General features: G+C 37.1%; 1 protein-coding gene across 1 annotated transcript in view; it reads right to left on the bottom strand.

Annotated features, from left to right (window-relative positions):
• PTPRN2 (protein tyrosine phosphatase receptor type N2) overlaps positions 1-22,561 on the bottom strand; it is a 633,980-nt gene that overhangs the window by 452,888 nt on the left and 158,531 nt on the right. The window contains exon 3 of the mRNA XM_038127342.1: positions 19,315-19,428. Coding sequence (XP_037983270.1) covers positions 19,315-19,428 — 114 coding nt within the window. The remainder of the gene's footprint in view (positions 1-19,314; positions 19,429-22,561) is intronic.

The raw sequence follows: 22,561 nt of genomic DNA on the forward strand, positions 1-22,561 counted from the left end.
TTTTCTATTTGTGGGTAATACACTGAAATTTTTTACTCAGGCTCTATAACTCTGTCTCCCTTCCAGTCTACAGGCGTCACTTGCACTGCTGGCATTGAAAAGCCAGTTAAAAGAAAGGTGGCACTAAAATCATATCCATTGCATGACAGTGAAATTAAATGTCTTTAATCAGTCAAGCTTCTTTAGAACAGATGAAATGAGATTTAAATTAGATTTAGGATTTGCAATTAAAAATATTTTGGTCTGTCAATCAAGCCTCAGTCTATTAGTTAGCAACATATATATTTTATTTCTAGAAAACATGTGCAAACATGTTTCAAAACCAGGCAAATCAAAACTCTCTATACTGCCAGTTTTCTAACTGGAGACTTTCTAAATCATTCTGAATATCTATACACTGAATTTTCATAAATACTCAGGCTGGAGACCGTGTTACACAAGTCACAATGTACACAGGTCCATGGAAAAGCCTGGTATTTTAAGAGTACAACCATCGAGCAGGACTGTTGAAAGCAACATTGCCTAATTAAGCAGCAGAGATCTGACAGAAATGTCTTCACTATGGCTTCAGCCTCCAATGCTTCGAGAAGCTCACGTGGAATGGTAACATAAATACAGGCAGCTCCACAGTGAGGATGAAGGGTTGTCAATACAGTGACATTAGCATGCACTTTTGATTTTCTCCAACTAAACACTTAGTTTAATAAATTGAAACCATTTTACTGCTCTAAGTGGTAATATCAAGATATCGGATGAAAGGAATCCATAACAGAATGGTAATGAGGCTGCAGTATTGAATTTCCACCATTAAAATCCCTAGATAAGTTCTCCGTTTTCTGGACTTTTGATGGAAGGAAAAATCAGCCAGAAACCCCAGGTATAACCTACTGATTTCCTATCACCAATCATTTGGAAAGTACAGAACTGATTAAACTGAGAAAAATGCCTTTGTAGGTAGCAGACTTGAGGTATCTAAAATTCTTGCCTAAAGCTGTATGTTTAAGTCCTGACAGAATGAATTGTGCATGCAAAGACATACCACCCTTTCCTCATCCCTGTAGGGCTCCTGCCATAGCAAAATTACTGTCCATGCACCAACCCACATTGTTCCAGAGTTTCCAAGTGCTGCACTGATGCTCTTTAGGGCCTCTGAAGCCCTAAAGATGCTCTTTGTGGTCTCTGAAGTTGTAGGTTCTCCAGAATCTGCCTGTACTGAGCCTATTCTGCAGCAAACAACGTAAAGTCTGCCAGAGGAGCTTCTAACAATATGACAATACTGCAGAGTTTGGTTAAAATAATTAAAATTCTATTATTTGGAATTTATTAGTTTAATTTTTTCACTCACCACTTTTGATTAAAAAAATAATAATAATCTGCCTAATTGAAACCAAAAAATGTCTGCTTTGCTTTTCACAACTGTGTTCTCCACAGGAATCAAAGACCTATAAAAATGTAGATGCCAAATAAGTAATTATAGCCTTATACTTCAAGATGAAAAGGACAACAAAAAAAGCTGTTCTTAGGACCAATCCAACCTCAATTTAAATCAGTGAGCCTGCATCATGTACTACCTTTTTGAACTCAGAGGTCTTAACATTTGATGGCAGGCAGCTTTTTCTATCATTTTCCCACTGTTTCTTCTACATTGTTTTTTAAACAGCCTTTCCTTTAATCTTCCTTTTTATATTTAACACAGAAAAGACTTTTTTTCATGCAGGAGAAGAAAATACCCTTACTGTAACTATCAATACAATTATCCCATTATCCTACACTTTGGTATTTACATTACTCTCCAGAATTAACTCAAGTAACCTTTGTTGCCTTATCAACAGCTCTTACATCAAAGCAGAAGAAAGAGACCTTACTTATTTATTTTCAAATCAGATCTGTGTTCCCCAGTGGTGAAACTGAAGAACAGAGTAAGTTCTTCATCACATTTTGGAAGGTGTTTTGACCTGCATGTTATTGCCAATGCTGTGAGTGTCAGTGCACAGGTGACAAAAATAGCAGCAATATCTTTTTATTGATACTATATTCACTTTATCCCCCAATGTTAAATTTACAGCTCTCCCTAGGGAACTGATATCACATTCACATCCCCAGCATTCCAGCTGTATGAGGACCCCTCTAGAGCCAATATCAATCACACCATATGTCGGCCTGAAAAGCAGATAGTGCAGACAGGTCGCCTTACCCTCTGACCTGGAGAATTAGAGTTTAATTATGAACACAGGCTCCACCTCCTTTGTTTTCAATTGTGGGACAGAACAAAAGAGGTTATAAATATTCAGAAATTATCACTTTTACCTACTCTGATTTCCCCTCACCCCCTCCCTGCAGTTCTTCTGATACTGATTCTTTTAGCAGTACAGAGAGATTTTAGTTCTGTCCTGAAGCTGTATCTCCTCTAGCTTTTGATCCAACAGCAGTGCCCATCTCCCAGAAATCACTAGGTCACTTGTAAATGCCTTTTTAAAGTCAATTCTGTTTTATAATGCCCAAGGCAAACAGCTATCAAAGCAGCTTTCTCTACCTCTGTCCCATTATGCTAAAACCAGCTTGGTGAGAATGGAAGGCTTAGACTTCACATAATCTCAGCAAGCACACAGCAAAAAAAGATGAACTCAAAGAACACTAAAGAGTTCAAATCCCTGTGTCACTACTGATTTCCTGTAAAATGCCAGCTAATCACCAAGGTCCGTGACCAAAAACATATTTAAGCATCTTATGTAGGTGGGGGACTTGCTACTGAAATCAACGGAACTATAAATATTTACATATCTCTGTGAACCTGACCCTTTAGTCCTTCCATGTCCCATCTGTGAAATGAGGATAAGATTAATTCTTTATCTACCAGAGATATAGAACACAAATACTGAAAATTAAAAGGTGCTCAGATTTTACTGTAATATGAAAAAAAAACCCAAAAACAACCAACCAAACAAAAAAATTTTAAATGGTGGGAAGTCTTAAAATTGGGATAAATACACTCAATTATCTGTTAGCCTTCAGTGCAAACTTTCTAAATATAAAGGAGAGATTCTAACTTCACTTGTGCTTTTATCTTATTGCTGCTTTTCTGGAAAATGCTGCCCTGATTCCTCCACAGAGGCTGGCAGAATATGATACAGCAGATGCTGAACCTTTTAAGTCTTTGACAGTTAAGATTTTTTTCATAAATTGTAACATTAAGTCCAAACACTCTGCTTCATGTTTATGCTGCCTCATTTAGATGAACCTGCTTCTTCAACAGGAACACAGAAGCAAAATAGTCAAACTAATTCAGTTCTGCATTATTTGCCTGGCAACATGTTTTTATGAGATCCTGGAACATTTTTGACATCTCTGTGAATAAGGGAGAAAGACCCTTAACACTCCTCAGCACAAAGTGTCTCCCTTCCAGATGTGCCTGCCCTGCTGTGGACAGCATCAAATTAATTGATGCCACCTTCTCTACCATTTCTCCAAGCAGAAGGGAGGCACAGCACACTCCCAGCAAGTCTTGCTCCTATGTGGGCTCTTCTTCAAAAATTCATTGGGCAAAAAACTGCTAAAAACAGTTCGAGAAGAGCACCTGTTACCAATCTATGTTTCCTACAGGTAACCAGCTTTATAGAGAGTTTTAATGGGCAACCAAAAAAGTTTCTTAAAAAGGCATCTTGTCCAAATTAACATGCCTTAGAAATGACCACAGATAGAATTTAGGTAAGGGAGACACAGCCCAGATCCTGCTTAAACCATTGTGGGACAGCATGTGGAGTTCGCTGGCAGACTTTTTCTGGCAGGCTCACAACCCTGCTTTTCTGCTACCAAATACTTCCAAAATTAATCCTAAACATCAGCCTTGTCATTGATTTCATAAAGAAAAAATATAGAAAACTAAAAACAATCCTATTTTTTGGTGTAGTAAAAAATACTTTTTTTTCTAGTGTAATGAAAATTCACTACAGAACATTAAAAATTAAGCTCAATCCCAGACTCAGCAATGGAAAATGGGGCCAAAAGCAGTGTTTCAATGCAGCCAGAATTTGATACTAATTAACAGCAATGTAAGAAATTAAAGGGTAAATGAACCTATTAGATTATCTAGTAAGTATACTGTTCATAAAGAAACAGCTTTTCTAACATTCCAATGATGTATCATATGGCACAGTCACTCTGAATCCCAAAGCTGTCCATCCTTTGAGGCTGCAGAGTTTCTTAGTGAAAAATAAGCCAAGACACAGATTTCAAGGCAGATGGAATGCAGCTTCCAGGAACTTAGTTTGCAAAAGATTAAGGGGCAAATAATTGGGTCCTTTCCACAGCTGGATCACAGTTAATCTCGGGCTGCCAAAACAGGATTTGGAACGGGTCCATGGCAGATTCCATTCCGCTCTTAACTTTCCTGTACTTTTCCACATCATCATCATCCTTTCAGTGAAGTCAGTTCATCTGTTTCCCTGCCCAATCCAGAAGGTGCTGGTGTTTTCCTTTTCCATTAAAAGCACAAACATAGAATGTATGAAAAATTCATAATGAGAATCAGTGGTGATACAGCCAAAGGAAGGACCCAGAAGATACAGTGGATATAGCTATGTGATGTCTCAAAAAGTGATGCTGGGACAGTGGCCCAATGGTCTATTACTGTGCAAACCTAAAGCAAGTCTCCTATGAAACATGCTCCTACTGTGTGTATCACCACTTACAAACCTTCCAGAAACCAGTTAGTTTAATTTATGAAGGAAACCAATCTTTACTCCTGATTGGCATAAAAACCCACATTAGGATAAAAATACTAGATCCAGGTTTCATTTACATCATCCTGCAGTAATTACAATTAAGGAGAAAGTGTCCTCTGGTGTAGAAAGTGGAGGAGTAGCTCTCCCTGGGCTCTGGCACCAGTGTAGTTTGTCCTTGGAAATGTACAACTTTTTCCAGCTGTCACTCTACTTTAGAATAATTTAGGCTCCTTTGAGGGCTGCCAAGAGGTTGTTCACAATGAACTCTGGGATCCCTGGCCAAAAGAGAAAACTATTAACTATTTTAAAAGTTATTTTAATGGAAAACAGAACAGCCATTCCAAAAATGTGCTGTATCATTTTCTTGAGAGGACTCAAGAATCTGTATGAATAACAATACCGTCTTTTCCTTGAGGAAAGACAGTATTCCAAAAAAATGTCACTAATATTTAGAGACTGAATTTTGGAGTCTGACTATCACGGTTCTATTAAGCACTTTTAAGGGAGCCCTGTGCTGACAAGATGTAATTATTGCTCATCTTTCCTCCTATTTCAGCACATCATAACTTCTTTGCTTTAATGGCAGCTTTTAGTTGCTTCTATGTATTACAACTAGTTTTTTCTTAGTAAAATGCAAGAATTGTGAAGTGCCTAAAAAATCTGAGTTTCAGAAGTGATACAAGGGAAAAGCTTATTCTATACTTTCTCGGTGTCTTACATTTCTGAAACACACCACAAAGCATCTGCTACCAATCACTGTCAGAGAAGGATGTTCAGCTGGATGAATCACCTGAGTGAGCTAACACTGCACTTTGTCATTTACCAGCCCAGAGCAATGGGTTTTTGCACTTATCCAGACTTGTTAGCTGGCTAAGCCAGACAATCGCTTCTGGACCTTTTATTTCAGTCTGCAGAAATGTGTTAGTGGATCTAATGGCTTAACTGGGAAGGGCAGGACAAATGTAAATATTTGTTTACATGTTTACATTTGTTTACAAAACCCTAATGGTGTTTTGTTGCCATGGGGCAATGTCAATGAAAGCTTATTTCAGACTCATCTGAAGCAAAAAGAAGCCAGCTACATGATGGGACTGTGCTTTTTACATCTTCCAGGTATCATCTGACAAAGTCTCTTCCCAGCTTTGCCAAGACATAAAAACAAGTTGGATTCTGTTCTGAACCCCATAGGGAAGCCAAACAGAAATGAGTCACTCAAGGAACTCAAGGACTTCTTTTGAAGAACCCTACTGCAGGTCAAGTTCACAATGCTCAATATTGGAAATGCTGGATGCAATGATGGACAATGGAAGGAAATGGCCAAAGGTTCACCCTTCATCTTTAACTTGTAAACAATGCAAATAGATACAGAGGCTAATGAAAATGATTGCTGAGGTTGAGAATGTAATTTTCACAGTCTTAAAGCTACAACTTGCAAGCTAATTCCTGGCACAAAGAGCCATGTAACCTTAACTGGTGTTGTGTGAGGCCAATCCTGATGGAATGAACACGTGTAGCTCTCTCACTGTGCATGGCCCAGCTACAGCCAACCCACTGATCAAATGAAGCTTCCTCCCAACATACAGCAGCCTACAAACATACACACACTCTGCAGTGACTGACTTTTTATTGCCTAACTAACTCAATAAAACAAAGCTGAGCAATTCCACAGCCTGGGAATGAAGGATGCACTGTAATTTGATCTAAAGTTCCTTAAATCTCATATTTATAGGAGCTGCAGTAGGCATTTCATAAGTTGTAAAGAATGTAAATATCACTTGTGCAACAACAGACCATGCTTAATATGAGAACTGAATCTAGAAATACTGAACTTAAATCCATTAAGCAGCACCCTAGCAAAGCAGGTAATGAGAATGATTGTTGATTCTTCTGTATATATCTGTGATTCAATTCCAGATGAGTAATTTTTGCTCTCAAAAATAGACACAGACACCTGATGAAGCCTACACAAATTGAAAGAGCACATGTAAAATATAAGATTCATTATTCAGAGTATAGAGTAACACAGCAAGTACCACCAGGAAGGAAATGCTAAGTCCACACTACAAGTCATAAGAGGTACAATAGCCTCAGGATATTTTTTCTTCATCTCAGAACTTGTGACACTACTCTCAGGGCTCCTGCATTTTTTTTAAATTCTGCTTTGTGGGATTCAAAGGCCTGCAGTGACAAAATCAATACGCATGCTCCACCTGCTGCTCGCTCTTCATTGCACCACTGAAGCTGTAGCATCTATGCAGTGATGGATGTTTTGGAAAAGGTTATAAATGCTCTGGTTCAAACGAAAAGTTTCACCAGGTTTCTGATATCATACCTGATTTTCATATCTGAAATTACCTGTAAAAGCATCTTACCAACTCACCTAAGTGCATTTTCAGAGGATACAGAGTCAGCTACCCAGACTTTTTAGTACATACATTTGGGAAATTATTTATGTAGGAGAAAAATTTGAAAGGGAAATTATTAAAAAAAACCCAAACCTGTAAAAATCAATAAAATAAAACCTGTGCAAAATAAATTTCTTCATTGTTCTTGATGCAAACTGTGTCTACACCACTAGTCGTTGGAAGTATAATAGCAAAAAGCCATGATGACTTAATAATACTCTTCTTTCCAGAAAAAAAATTGTCACACTTTTTCAAGAAGTTACACATTAAATGAAGAGCTTGCTGGCCTATTGCTCAGCCATCCAGGAAGGAATCCCAGTGGCTCAATTCTGGCCCTTCAATCCCTCAAGCCCTAAGTGGTCATAGTGTTGCAAAACTCAGTTTGGAACAGGCAGTTCACCCCATCCTTCCAATGTCCTGGCACAGATCCTCCAGAAAATAAGGACCTTTTTTCAGGCATATTTTGATTCCAGCATCCTCCATGAGTATTTTTCTCCTATTTTTCTTGAATCCTTGAAAAAGACAAATTAAAATAAAGAGGAACATCTTAAAATACTCCTGTAAGATAAGAGTAGAAAATCAAAGTCATTTCCTTCTCAGCATCACCCACCCTCAGCTGCATCTTGCTCAGTGAAACAGAGGGGAGGTGAAACCATCTAAAATGGCAGGTTTTATTATAAAAATTAATGCTTTAGCAAAATTGATAGCCTTAGCAAAGAATGACTAACATAGAAACAGAGGTGCTATATTTTTAAATTAATGAAAGAGTACTAAATAAAGACATTTCAGACCCACTTTCTTTTTAAGAGGGAAAATACTGCAGTTTGGCCATTTTGACTGATCTGCCTCTACAGCATTTATGTGAAAATTATAAAGATAAAATAGCTTTTTCTCCCCACAAAAATATAATATTACACAACTGAGTCACTAAAATATGAAAGACATGCAAACAGGTATCTTTTCCCTAGTTCAAAAAAAAAAAAAAAAAGTGGTGAAGTACAAAAAAATAAGTGAAATTATAGGATCACAAGAATGTTCTCAAGGCTAAAAACAGAACTTCTTCCAGTGAAGATGAGTTCATGCCATCAGTTGTCAGGCAACGACCAGTACCATGATCTGTCCAACTGAAGTTCAAGAAAAAACCAGGATCTATTCTAGCATAAGTTGAACAAAGAAGTTCATGCCAAAACAACACAGCAGGATTAGAAATTGCCTGAGCCCCTGCTATTCAACAAAGGTCAGAATCTGAGTGCTGATTAGTTTATGCTGCTACATGGATAACTGATGTGTGCCCAGAGGATTCCAGAAAAATAATTAAAATGTTGCAAGAGCAAGGGCCAGAGCAAACTGCAGCAAAGTTGGTTTGTTTTTTGGTTTGTTTTTTTTTCTTTTTCAGTAACCCTGGCACTGGGAATTTGAAATTGTTTCTCAGCTTCTATTCAGTCTGAATAGGACTACTGAAATAGTAGTCTTAGTAGTACTTATCCTTAGAGTACAAGGGAATTCCTCTGAACATCTCTCCAGGGCCTGGAATACAGCTGAACTTAAATACTGCACTCAGTGAGACACAAAGGACCAAATTTAGGTGACTAAATGAAAGACAGAGGTAGTCAGCCAGGGACTCCCCAGTCAATGGACAGCTAAAGCAATATTGTCAGTGAAATCAAAGATATGATTCACTTCATACTACAATTTTCTGAATTTACTTCCTTCTAGGCACCCTAAAAGTGCTTGTTTCTCTACTGTTTATAAAGAGCCCCAGGAGAGAGAGGCTGCAGAGGCCTGTGTGTGTGAGCTGGGGCTGTCCATGCCATGGGAGCTCACAGTGTGGGCTCAGCAGCTGCAGGGTCAAGCCAGGGTGGCACAGTGCTTCAAGAACCATCTTGAAAGTCTCTGTCATTAAGAAAGGGATGGGATGTGCCAGGGAAAATGGAATGGGATGTGATGGGAGAGGTGGGATGGGAAGTGAAGAGGTGGAAGATTAACAGTTTTGTAAATCTACAAACGCTTAGCTATTTATATTGAGTCAAGCTGGCCCCCATGGGGCAAATGTAAGTCTGCTTTCAACAGAGCTGCTAAGAGCAATTGAAATAACATCTCCATCCATTTAACATCAGCTGCAATTACCAGAATGTGGATCACCTGTCTACACATTGAGCAAGCTGGCATAAGGAACAAGATCTACCTCCTTAACTGGAAACAGTAGGCTTTGTGCTACAGCTTTCTGTGACACTTAGCTGCTGGCCGAAGAACAAGACATGAATGTCATGTCTTCCCAAAGTTCAAAGGAAAACAACTAGTCACAAGGAACCTGGGATGAGGTGAAGGATTACAGAGGAAAAGTAAAGAGAGACAACAGAGAGAAGGGCAAAGTCATGTGCAAGAAAGAACAAAGAGATATCTGCACACCTCCTTCAGCCACCATAACCTGGTGAGAAAAATGGAGTGGATTTTACAGCGAACCACCAGCCTTAGAACCAATGTTCGTATGTTGACATATTTTTATATGTTAATTTTCACACTGAAGGAATGTCTTTAAGACACCCCAGAACAATGCCAGTAATGCTTTACTGTCAATGGTAGGCTAAGCCTTCAAATAGATTTTTAGCACAATGCAGGAAGGAAATCTATTGGTTCCTAAAGGAGATGAATGCAGTAGTAAAGATGAAACAATAAAATTATTCAGGAATATTTCAGCAAAATAGGTAAGTGACCAATTTCATCTAAAATCTTATCAAAACATTAAGTGGGATTGCTTATATACTAAGTGCTAAAGTTGAGCACTTAATTAGACTGTCAAATCTGGGAGGACCAGAAGCAGATTAAACTTTGGATACTTATACACAGCGATCAGACACTGCAGAGCAAAGGAAAGATTAGATGATCATAACTAATCTAAGTTTTAATTAAAATTTAAAAGCAGACAGGTTTTGCACTGCCCACAAGGGAGAAAAAGTAGAGTTATGACAAGATGGGTTCAAGAGTATTTTTCTCATTTCTGAATCGAATTTGGTATCCACTCTTTCTAAGGTTATTCTTAGCTAAAAGAAAATTCTCTCAGTTTAAGTAACTTACCACTGAGGACCACATCCCATTTTCATTTATTGACTGTTAGAATTACCTCACAGGTTAATGAGATGGGTAGTTAGAAGATTTCCGTGTTGATGAACATTTTAATTTTAAACTTAAATTTAGTGTCGTGATTCCTGAGCATTGACTGCCCTCTGCTCAAGCCTGCAGGCAAAGTTCACTTTGATGGAAGAAAAGGGAAGAATATTGTTTCATTGTCTCTCCCACATATATGCAAAAATGTTAATGCCCAGTCTTGCAGTTTTCAATGAAGATTGCTGATGATGTCAGAGCCATCATAACCCACAACATAAAATATTGTATTTTCCTTCCAAAGTAGGGCTGATTGACTTATTTATTATGGTTTAATTAGGTGGAGAGTTTAACCCTTCTTCTATTTAGAAATTGTTTGAAATTAATTTCTAATTCTGTAAAAGTATTTACTACGCATAAATATTTTATGGGGTGTCAAGGTGAATGATTTTTAACTTAATGTATTTTTTATCTCTATTTCTTTTTCTACAAAAGAGCAGCCTGGCCTTACTCACATAGAACTGACCTTACCAAGTACTTTCAGTGCATTATGATACTCATTACAGTTAGCATACATAGAGAGCTTTTTCTGAAATGCTGATAAATATAATCAGTCTGTCAGGTTAGAAATTTATGGGTGATGAGTATCAAATACATTTGAAGACATTAAATATTATCATTTAAAGCGCAATTGTCCAAACGTTTAGAACTTGCCTTTTGAGCTGCAGATCAAATGGGAAGCTTGGAATTTCGCAGAGAACAGACCTTTATAATGGAGAGTTATAAGGAGAAAAGGTATGTGAGTGAACAAAATAACTGACCCTTTGACCATGTAGAATTTTGAATTAGGTTTTACACTGTTTTTCAGTATTGGCTGGTATTAAATCCTTCCAACATCTTGAATGTGACTATGAGCTGGATGCCTGCTAAAACCTAATAACTGTAAAAACAATGAAAAGCTCAATGTTTAACACTACAATGAGTGTCACTAACTATTATCAGAAGTGAACACAGTTCAGTTAGAATTTACCTGGAAAGACTTGAAACTCATCAGCAATTAGAAAAAACTGAGCTGGAATGCTGAAGTCTTTTCATTTAATTACTCTCTCTACAGAAGAAGGGATGAAGGGACATCTAAAGACTCAACACAGCTTTCTAGGAATGTATCAAAGAACTAGAGGATGCTCAGGCAGAAATTTTAGCTCTTCCAAAGAGCCACATAAAAATAAAAGGAACATAAAAGTTAAGTTTCTGAAACATCACAGACCCAGGAACCTTAGACTTTTTCTCCCAGTCAGAGGTTTTGCATTGTTGAATAGCTCACAGATAAAATAAGGAAAAGAAAATGAACTATCTTACCAAGTTAAAGAAATGTGAGAATACAGCATGTGAGGAAAACCACACAAACCTCAAAGTGGGGCAAAGAACAAAATGTAGTTTAATAGCTACATGCATGACATATGCCAAGTCAAGCAGGAAGAACATTCAATGCCTTCCTAAAAGACTGGAAATTATTTAGCAAAAAATGTAGTGCAGGTCTACGCAATGTTTAATTAGAAACCAGACAACAATAGGAAAAAGACTAAAAATGGGGGGAAACTCCTTTTTTTGCCATTTTAAGGCTGGGAGAAGCTGTAAAAGAAAACTGAGCTATGGAATACTGGAGGGATACTACAATTTTATTATCATGAACTGCTTTGTGTGTCCATGTATAGGCAAAACAAAACAGAAGGGGAAGCCTGAAATGTGGTGAGTGCATGCTAAGAATCAGCATGAAAAAAAGAATTTAACAAGAAAAGAATTTAACAAAAAAAGAATTTAACAAGAAATTTAACATTACTCAGCCTTTTCAGGAAACTGTTTGTCAGAAGCACTCTGCCACAGCCATGAGGGAAAGAATGAAAACACCTTAAGTGGAAAATAAAAAGCCTCCAACATATTTTATGTGTATATATATTTTATAAGTATATATATACTTAGAGATACCTATTAAAAAACTAAAAAATATGTCAAACACTGTTATTAAGAACTGATATTTTAAAAGAACATGAGGCCATGTAGATAGAGATTAGAACTGCAGATAAGGATATGCAATGAACATAGAAGTAGAAAAGGAAAATAGTCCCTAGTAATAAACAAGTAAAAAAAAAAGCACTGGTAGTGCAATGGTAAAAAAAAATTATTTTTAATATGTAAATAGGCTATAATTACAGATTAATGGTAGAAAATGGCATAATTAGTCTGGATATGCTATACTGTTATTCAGAGTTTCCAAAAGTGGTGTTATTAGAGAACATAGCACCTGAAGAAGTAATCTCATGCTTGAATTGAGATTTGCTGACATTCCAAGTGTGGGAACAACTGATAATGAACTGCAATTTGATTGACGCATTTTCAAGCGCGTTTCAAAAACATATGATACACCTATATCACTTCAAGCCTGGTGTTTGCCCAATGGTCCTGTGCAAGAGGTTAATTTTTTTTAATTACCTAACAGAGAAAGAATGAAGTTCAGAGCTCCCTGTGTCACCATTAACAGGGGAACACATTCATGAACATCCCAAAGACATTCAGCAGTTGAGCCACTGCTCAATCCAATGCTGAGAACCATCCAGAGGATGCCTGTTGAGCTCGCTTAGGGAAGTCCAAAAGGAAAAACAAGAGGCATCTGCAGCTTTTTCCACAGAAGGAAGAAACAAAGACAGTCTTCAGTTTTCAAAGATCAGAAAGAGAACGAATTGCAAAAGAGCCAGCACAAACATAGAAAAGACAAAATATTAATGCAAAGGTTAAAATTTATGAGGTGCCTCAAAGATCGTCTAAACAAAATAAGCAAGGCAGGAATTGATCAGCAGCCTTAGATATTTACATTACAATATCACTAAATTCTAAGTTTCCTTTGGAAGGAGATCTGTAAAATTACCTGGCCACAAAGAATTTGATATAATTGTCACTGTTAGTTGGTGTAAACATGACACAAAGGAGGCATGCAGACCTTTTCTCCCTTGTACCAAACATATTAGTTAATGTATTCGTTTATCAAAAGCACAAGTAAAAGCTCTGATTGGTCATTCTATTTAAACAAGAGAATGTGGTGCTATCACGATGACATATATGTCTCCAAAAACAGAAAAAATCACATTATGCAAAATCAAAAAAGCTTTACACACTAGTGTTGTGGATGCAGATAAAACACTATGTACATTGCAAAAGGCTTTCCTCTGTAATTTTTAATCTTTCTCAGGATAGATGGAATCTGTTCCACTCCTATACTAATTTTCATAATTCGAATGCATTCTTCATAAATACCAATTTCCTGAAAAGATCATTTTTCACAATTATATTATATGGTATCTGACAAGTCAGTGGCATGTCAGATTATGTCTGGTAAGCAGAGCAGCCATACAAAGAATCAAACAGAAAAAAATAAAATCTGTTTTGTTTGATTCTGAGCTGTGTAACACATGGGTGTCCAAAACAGGATCTGCTGCTCTGTAAATAAATATTTTGATTTTTCTGAAACTCATTCTTTTCTGAACTTCCATTTATGTCTTTGAAAAGCAAAAAATGTCAGTGGTGCTTCACCACTTAACAAAGGCAGGAATTTTTTGCAACCTTTTCAGCACGTTTTTGTCCATTGAGCCAAAAAGTGAAGGCAGTGTGACAGTGATACCAGGAGAAGGTAAATATGTCCAGTCCCAGCTGAGTTCCTCTGGTGTAGCTCATCATGGGAGTTATGCTTCAATTCCTGGCTTCAGCAGCCATCTAGGAGAAGAATTTCCTCCGTAGACAGATGTCTGGAGCAGGCTGATGCCCAAGAAATTAGATGTAAACACACTGCTCTCTGCCAAAGAAGAGTTTGCCTTCATTTATATCAATATTTCAATTTAAAGAAAAACCTGCTTTCTCCTACCTCTCAGGGTTTCAGGTTTCTGTATTCCTCCATAATGATGTGATAATCACCTCACAAATACGTGCAAGAACAGCACCATTCCTTTCAAGTTTATTTCAAAACTGAGCTAATAAAGACTTACTTTCAACTCTTACCTTTCTTGGAGTGAAAAAATCATATTTTCTCTTGAAAAATAGTCCTGAGTGAAAAAAATATTTACCAACCCTTTTGTAATTCACAAGCTATATGTGACAGGTCACATTCATTTCAATTTTCAAGTTAACCGATTGTAAATCATTTCAATTTCTTAAACAAATTTGCTGTAAGAGTATAAAATTATTTCTAGCAAAGTTATATTAATCACCTTACACTTAACTGGTTAGAATTAATTTAAGACAGATAATTTTTTCTCCCTGTCAAGAGCTTCCTGCATTGCAAAGAAAGCAAACAAGAGGGAAAAACACTATTTCTTTCCAATAGTCTGTGAAGATGTTGCCTACTTCCAGTCCATGAATCTCTCCAGAATTTCTTGCTCACTTAAGCTAAATGAATTTAAAAGCACATCGTACTCTTTTTGGTTCTCTTAATATTACTGTTGATATCTGAATATCTTAAGCAGGACTTTCTTCATAACGGAGTGAAATAAACTGCTTTCTTTTAAACTATCATTTTGAACAAGGTGTTATTGCAAAAATTAAGGGGCAGCAAGCATACTGAGGAATTATTTAGGAGTGACTCAGTCTCACATAAAAATAAAAAAAATATATAACTGATCTGTTTTTCAGTCACTCTACAGATTTCCTGCAGAAAGGTGAAAATAGAGGTAATTCAGTTACATTTTGAGTGAAACAGAAAACAAGCTGAAATACTGATTATTAGTCTAACATACTTTGTTTCCAATACACAGAAACCTGTCAAGCTGTTCTAGAAACAGCATCCACAGGGCGGGGAGCAAACACAAAACCACAACTTCCAGCTCAGGAGACACCACGGACACGGCGCTGAGAAGGCAAAAACGTGTAAAATTCTTCTCTGGGCTTGGAATCTTCTCCATTTTTTTCCCTAAACATGCAGTACCCTCTCTCAGAGGCAGATCCCAAGTCAGCTGGGCATTTGTTTTGACCCTGAGCAAATCCTCTTGTCCTGATGTGTTTAAGGAAATGTGTCCTTCAGCCTCTGCCTCTGAGTTCCTCCATCAGGGAATGCCCATTGCTGTGGCAGCTGCACACTCACAGAGTTGGTACCACGTTATCATGGTGCTCTTTCTAACCCCTGGTACTATTTCTAATCCCACGAAACCCACATAAATGCCTCTTGGAACATGCAAGTTGAAAAATACTACTGTTCTCATTCATTATGGCTTATGGTGGTATTTCAAGTACTATTTATACTTCATGTTTGAGTTATGGTGTCCCATGTTTAGCTCTCCTATCTCATCTTTTCATGGCTCTGATTTACAGGTCAATAATTAATGTGGAACTGTTTCAACAACCTTGTCAAGAATTTTATTTCAGTGAATACTTTGCCTTTACAATATAAATGTCACTATTGTAGGGACAAGAAGAAAAAACAAAAATTAATACATTTAATGCACTTAGGTGCAAAAAAATAAGAAAAAGTATTTTCTGCATTTTAGCTCAAACCAGGAAATGCACACATGATTTATCATTCTTGTATACTCCATAAAGTATCTTCTTCCAAGATGGACAAGAGGATGCAGAGGACCAACCACAGGGATAAGTATCTCCCTTTCCTTCAGGCACTACTTTCTACACTGACACTTCCTTCACTTCCCTTTTCAAACGATTCAGACCCATCTACATGGCCTCCTTTTGACTGTCCTGTTTATCAGACAATGAAATATGTTTCAATTCCTCATAAATTATTGTGGATTATAATATAAAGTACCATCAGCTTCAGAAAGTGATTTGTCATGTTTCAGCAACAGTGAGAAGGGCTTTTCCCATATAGACAGACCCATTTATAAACACTGAACTTTCACAAAATCTTCATGAGGGTTTGAAGCACTCAAGGACAGTGTGAGTGAAAATGACATGAGCAAGGATATTTGAATGCTAACAGATCATTTCTTTGTAGGGAACTGTCTAATATTCCAAGGCATTCATTTCTATCATCAATCTACCCAGTCGATAGTGTAGACAAAGATAGACTCAATGTGTAAAGAAGACATAAAATCTGTATCATTACGAAACCTGAATTCAATTTCAGTCAAAGACCTTTATTAAATAGATTATCATCAGGTGTGTCACTCATCTAAGCCTCTGTCTTATTCTCCCCCATTGTAGTAAACATTTCGAGTTGGCAGAGTCACAAATTCTATTTGCTATTCACATCACACTGTCCTTTGTTTTATACATCTCACCACACACTCTTTTTATACATCTCACCACACACTCTTTTTATACATCTCACCACACACTCTTTTTATACATCTCACCACACAATCTTCCACTTGGGCCATGATTCAAACATAGGCACCACTTACTTACAAGCAATCAGCAAAGGATGAAAAAGAATGTACATTTTACATGGTTTTTCTATTGCTCTTGTTTTTTAATTCTATGGAAATAGATGTCAAGAGACTATTTTCAGGGTTGGGGAGGAAAAGGAAGATCTTAGTAACTCTGCAAGAATGCATCAGAAAGATATATATATATATGTATATGTGCATATATACATATATATATATAATGAAATAGACAAACCAAGTCACGTTAGAAAATTAAATAAATAAGAACCTAGAAGATGACTCAAGTTAATTACCCTCAGAATATTTCATCCTTAACTGTATATACATCTAATAAAAACAGAAAGGGTTCAACATAATACTAAAATTTTTACTAATCACAAGACCAGCTTTACAATCTTTCATGGGAACATTGTCCTGCTGCTTACAGAAAGTAGAGAATAGATGCTGTCCCCTATCTACTCCAGGGAAGGTGAGCACTACCAAGTTGAGCTAGACAGATTTTTTTTGGATATGACAAGAATGGGGTATCACACAAATAAAGGAAATAAGACCTCTGAAAAAATTAAGCCCTTTCTGGTAGTTGCCCGAAATACTACTTGCAGTCCTGACAATGTTTTGTCTACCTTTACTGCAGAAATGCTTATCCATCCCATTTTGCACACCATGTGCAGGAGAACAGCATTAACTGTCAGAGTGACCATCACAGCCAGAAAACATGACCTGAGGGCTGGATGTTTTACATTTGATAGCACCAGTAAGCAGCAGAGTCTTCTCTGAGCAATCCTATGTCAGTAATCCATCAATTTGATAGTATTGATTCTACTCCTTCCATATTTCTGTCCCCGCTAAACAAAATTTGCAAGCTACTAAGAGTAAAAAGAAAAAGTTATTTTATGACATCAATGATTTGAGCAAGAGCATTCCAGCATCCTCTTATGTTTCATAGATATATTCAAGATTCCTTTCATTGGGATACTTAGAGACCACAAAACCAGCTTGCAAAAGTTTTGTATCAGTTTGAATTCACACATTTGTGTATGCATCTCTGAATGTAAGATAAAAGCAAAAGTCCTTTATTTTCACCATTGTTTCAATCTGTGTTTTTCTTGTCATTTTCTTGCTATAAGAAACTACGAGACAAGACCAAATTTCAATAGGCAAGTTTCCTTAAAAGAAGCATACTACGGTTTCCTGCAACAAAAAAAGTTAAATGCAGAAGGGTGGGTTGTGGATAACAACAGTCCTAGGAAGGGTGGTTTTATTGATCAGAGGAGCACTTAGAAGGGGAGGCCACAACAATTCCATTTAATTAACCAAAATCTTACAGTCAACAGGGAGATGGAGGCAGGTGAGCATCCTTTGACATGACCTGGGGTATCCCATCCCCCTCTGAATGTTCCCTTCACAAGGACATCAGCCTCCTGCAGGTCTCTGACCTCTGACATCCTCATAGGAGAAGAGTTACATAGGACACCTGACCTGTATTCAGGTGATGTAAATAACTGCTGCCTGTCCATGTGTGCATCATCACTTCAGGTATTTATTTAGGTGACCTAATGAGATGAAGGTGCCCTCTCCTCCTTCCTCACTATATTCAAACACAGCCCAGACAGAAGTTTTTTCACTCATACAGTGTTGCCCTGACAACAGAGTATTTTCATAACTTTGCTTGCATTACTTAGCCTTTAGAAAATGACAAGTGAAAGAGCCACAAGTACTATTCACATGTAACTGTTAATCAGGCAGGAGCTACTACAATCAAGTTTTGCTGAGTTTGTCTCATTTGGATGGGCTGCTGGACAGCAAATAAACCCCTGGAAAAATTTTAAATGCTCAAAATGAGTGTCTCAACTAGAAGTCCAGTCTCTAAGCAGGGTCCCAAACTTCTGAGAAACCAATTTTTTCTCATAATTAAACTAGCATCATGCTAATACACTATTACTACTTTGTCATCAAGATTGTAACTGGAAAATATTTAGGTACAAACACCCACACAGATGATGCAAGTGCAAAGCTGAACATTCCAACAATATTCTTGGAACTATTTGGATTACAATAATATCTTGGTCCAGTGACTGTCTACAAGAGATGTTTATTTCGTGTATTAGTATCCGAAAGGTTTGTTCACCTTACTGGCTTTCACTTTATTCAAGTTTTGATTTGTTAGTTCAAGTTATGCCATTCAAAAGCTAGAAAATCCTTTCTGGCTTTGGAAAGAGCAGAGAGATTAACATTGGAAAGGTGAACAAAAATTAAAAGAAAGAGACCAGCTGCAGCTGGTAATGAAATCAGAGCAGTTTTTTTATCTGAATTTATTAGAAAGTTCAGAACTGTTTTCAGCCAACTGGAAGTTTTGTCACTGCCCGTGCACCCTACAACATGCTGTAGCGCAGAAGGCAAACATTTTTTCTTTCCTGCTGATTTATTTATGTGACACCAGCATTCATGGATGCTAACATTTTCTAGTGCAGTGTCAGTCAGAGACATGTGCTACACAGGGAGGAAACAGCTCTCCTGGAATTGCTTCCCCAGGTCCTCCTGGCAGATTCAGTGAATCCAAAGGCTTTTTACTTTTATAAAGTCTCCACCAGCAGGGCTGAAACACAAATGTGTTCAAAAACTTCTGGTGACATCACTTCAGAGGGAGCACAAATAATTGTAACCTCCAGATCATCTAACCCCAGTCTAGAGTTTGGACTGTACCTCTGTGTGAGAGCTGCTCCAGGATGATCCTCAGGTGCTGCAGAACAGGGGCTGAAATGTCATATTTATAGATGTCTATTACTGGCACTTGCTGACATCTCCCAAATATTCCATCTGCAGGAAAGAGAAAAAAGAAAAGGAAAAATACACATTTTGTTTTCTGAGAGGAAGAAGGGCGTGATGAGATGCGCATTTCCAATGTATCCTAATTATATACTGAAGGAACCTTTTAAAAGACACTTTAAAAAGCTATCAAAGGACCACTGAAGTCATGAGACAGAATATTTTCTATGAAAATAAATAAATACTGGAAAGAATATTAGTTGGAGGAATATCTTATTGTATGAGATAGGCATACAGTTTATTTTATGAAGTATTTTCTGACTTCTGCTTCCCAAATCTTTAGATGTAAGACTTCTTTACTGACAATTCAGTGAGAGAAAATCTTAATGTTCAATGCCTACTATGATGTGGATAAAAAGTGCAGCATCCAGAATTATAAATATTAATTTGCAGAAACTGTGTGGATTTGCTGAAACATTTTTAATGTGGGAGCTGTGTGTTAGGCATTGGTAAATGAGAACTGAATCCATAATGGCTAGTAAAGGCTTATTTCAAGAAGTACCCTCTAATGAATGCAATAAAAGAAAGCTCCTCACAGAACAATGAGATATTAATGTGGCCTAATTTATTTAGCTCCATTCCATTTGTCTGAAATGACAGACTCTCCTCATCAATGTCTTTTCAAATCACACCTTCTAATTAATTTAGCTTCTTATTAGTCTTTATTTAGAGAATTGTTCATTTTGAGGCAAGCTTCCTGTGTATGTGTGGGAGGAACAGGGAGTTCAAACATTCAAATTACCTTTCTCCCTTTCATACAAAAGCCTAATTCAGAGTCTAGGTGCTTCACATACAATCTGACCATCTGCAATTCTGGGTCTCTGAGAAAGAAAGTGGTTTCATTTATTGTTCAAAATAGTTCTCTTCTATATAGTGATCCAAAGGAAGCAATTTAAATGCAACAAGTTTAATTAGCAAAATATTCTACTGCAATCCTAGTTTTAACACAGTAATTACTTCTGCTCTGATACTACATCTATGCTCCAAAAGGAGAACTGCATCAGATGAGCAGAAAATAAGAGTAAGCATTAATTTGCAAACGTCCATTACTTTCTGTGCTACTTTACAGAGCTAAAAGACTACAAATGGGAACTACTGGCCCAGCTGTTCACTAAACACAAATAATGGCATAAAAGAAAATAAACCAAACCAGGATGCAGAAAAAGGGCATTATTAGCCCTCACTGTTAAACACAAATACCTCATTGAAATTAGCCAACTTTTTCTTTCTTCTCCTTTCCAATCCTCCTGTCACTTACAACTGCCAAATTAAGTTAATTCAAATTAAAACCCTACATCTGAATCTAATTTTGCTATTGGAAACTAGTTTTAATTTGGAAACCACATAGACAAATAGGGTTTGGTTTTCTGACATGTACTGTGAAAAGCAGCCTAACAGCAGATTAAAATATTCATCTCTGTTTAAAAACCTGCTGCAGTTGAAAATAACCAAAGTATATAAATATCAGTCAACTTGTAAATGGATGGATAACAGGAATAGGATTTTGATTCAGAAAGGAACAGAAGAACATCTCAGTGTTTAGGAACAAGATTGTTCAAAATGAAACATAACCTGACACAGCTAACTGTATTTTGGAATACCACCATTACTGGCTACGAATAATTAGTACAAAATCTATGTTTACATAAACAACTAATATTCCATGCATTTTTTTAGAGATAATGTACCTTGAAAATAATTCTAACCTTATTTTAGAGTCCAGAAAAGCATACACATTCAGTAAAAATGAAAGATTTTTGCATTAAGTATCATCTAAGGATATCTCCATGGATGGAAAAGCTAATGCACTCACAAACTCTAAAAGAGACCAAACCATTTTCCTAAACTCAGAGTTTTCAGAAACCTTCAGCCTACTTCCTTTGAATAGAACAAAACCCATTTAAATTCTAAAATTAACAATTAGCACATGAGCCTGAGCTGCATTATACAATCTATCCAAAAACACTGGGGCTGCTTAGGGAGAAACTGCAAGTTACTTTGGCTTTTGTACTTGAAATATGGGCATAATAAGCTTTGGAGGGGCTGCAACCACAAATAGCACTGGGCTCTGCTAAATGCAGCACGAGGAGAGAGGAGTGAGAGCAGAATGCCCCAAGGAGGGGTTGGCAAATACCAGCTCTAAAATACAGACGATCTTTGTGCCGGGGATTACAGTTGGACTGGAGTCGTGCAAATAATACATTTCATAGTTCAGCTGCTTTTTCTAAAAAAGTACAAATTTTCCCAGATTTTTCTGTTTGCTTGGAGCTTTCTTTTTTTTTTTTTTTTTTTTTGTTGGGGTTGGTTTGTTTGGTTTTGGGTGTGTTTTGACTTTTTAATTATTTTTTTAAAGTTGATAAGGTTTCTGTGGCAAAATATAAGACATAAAAAATTAAAATGAGGTTGGGCATTCAATTTTCAGGATGTCTTTTAAATAAACTTGCTTTCAATTACACAGATTGCAAGGGAAGAAAAGGCAAGAGAGAGCCATTTTACCAAGAAAAATTGTCAAAAGTGCCCTTCTTTTACTTTCAAGAAAGCTAAATGGTAGATGTGATGTTGAAAATGGCTTAGATCCAGGACAAAGCTCATTTTTACTTGAAAAACAGATTAAATTAAATTACAGCTAATATTTAAAATGTCCAGCTTAGTCTACCATGAACTATCCCAGTCACTGTGGGATTTACAGGGAGTCAGTACATGGTGCATTTTCTGGGCCCTGCTGTGCAACCAGCTGGCCTCAAACAGTGAGAGAGATGTCCAAAGCTGGGCATACAGCAAAAAAGAAAGTGGAAAAGCTCCCAGATTTTACAGAAGATGTATCAGGGCAGAGGAAGCTCAAAGAGTGAGTGATGTTTTAATAACACCATGCTCTGTATGCCTATAGCTGCTGAGAGTGTGCTCATCCTGAACTTCCATTGAAGATGTGTTAGGAGAGGGAACGTAACATGCAAAGGATATCTGCACTTTACACAAGCCCAGAATGAGGGAAGGGTGAGACTGAGCAACAGGGACACATATTTGTTATTAGGGTGTTATCATTTGCTGTCAGCAAAAAGCAGAAATTTCCATAATAATATCTTAACAGTTATACTTAGACCTGGAAAAATCTGCATAAACAGCA

Source organism: Motacilla alba, chromosome 2 (assembly GCF_015832195.1).
Source record: "Motacilla alba alba isolate MOTALB_02 chromosome 2, Motacilla_alba_V1.0_pri, whole genome shotgun sequence".
NCBI lineage: Eukaryota > Metazoa > Chordata > Aves > Passeriformes > Motacillidae > Motacilla > Motacilla alba.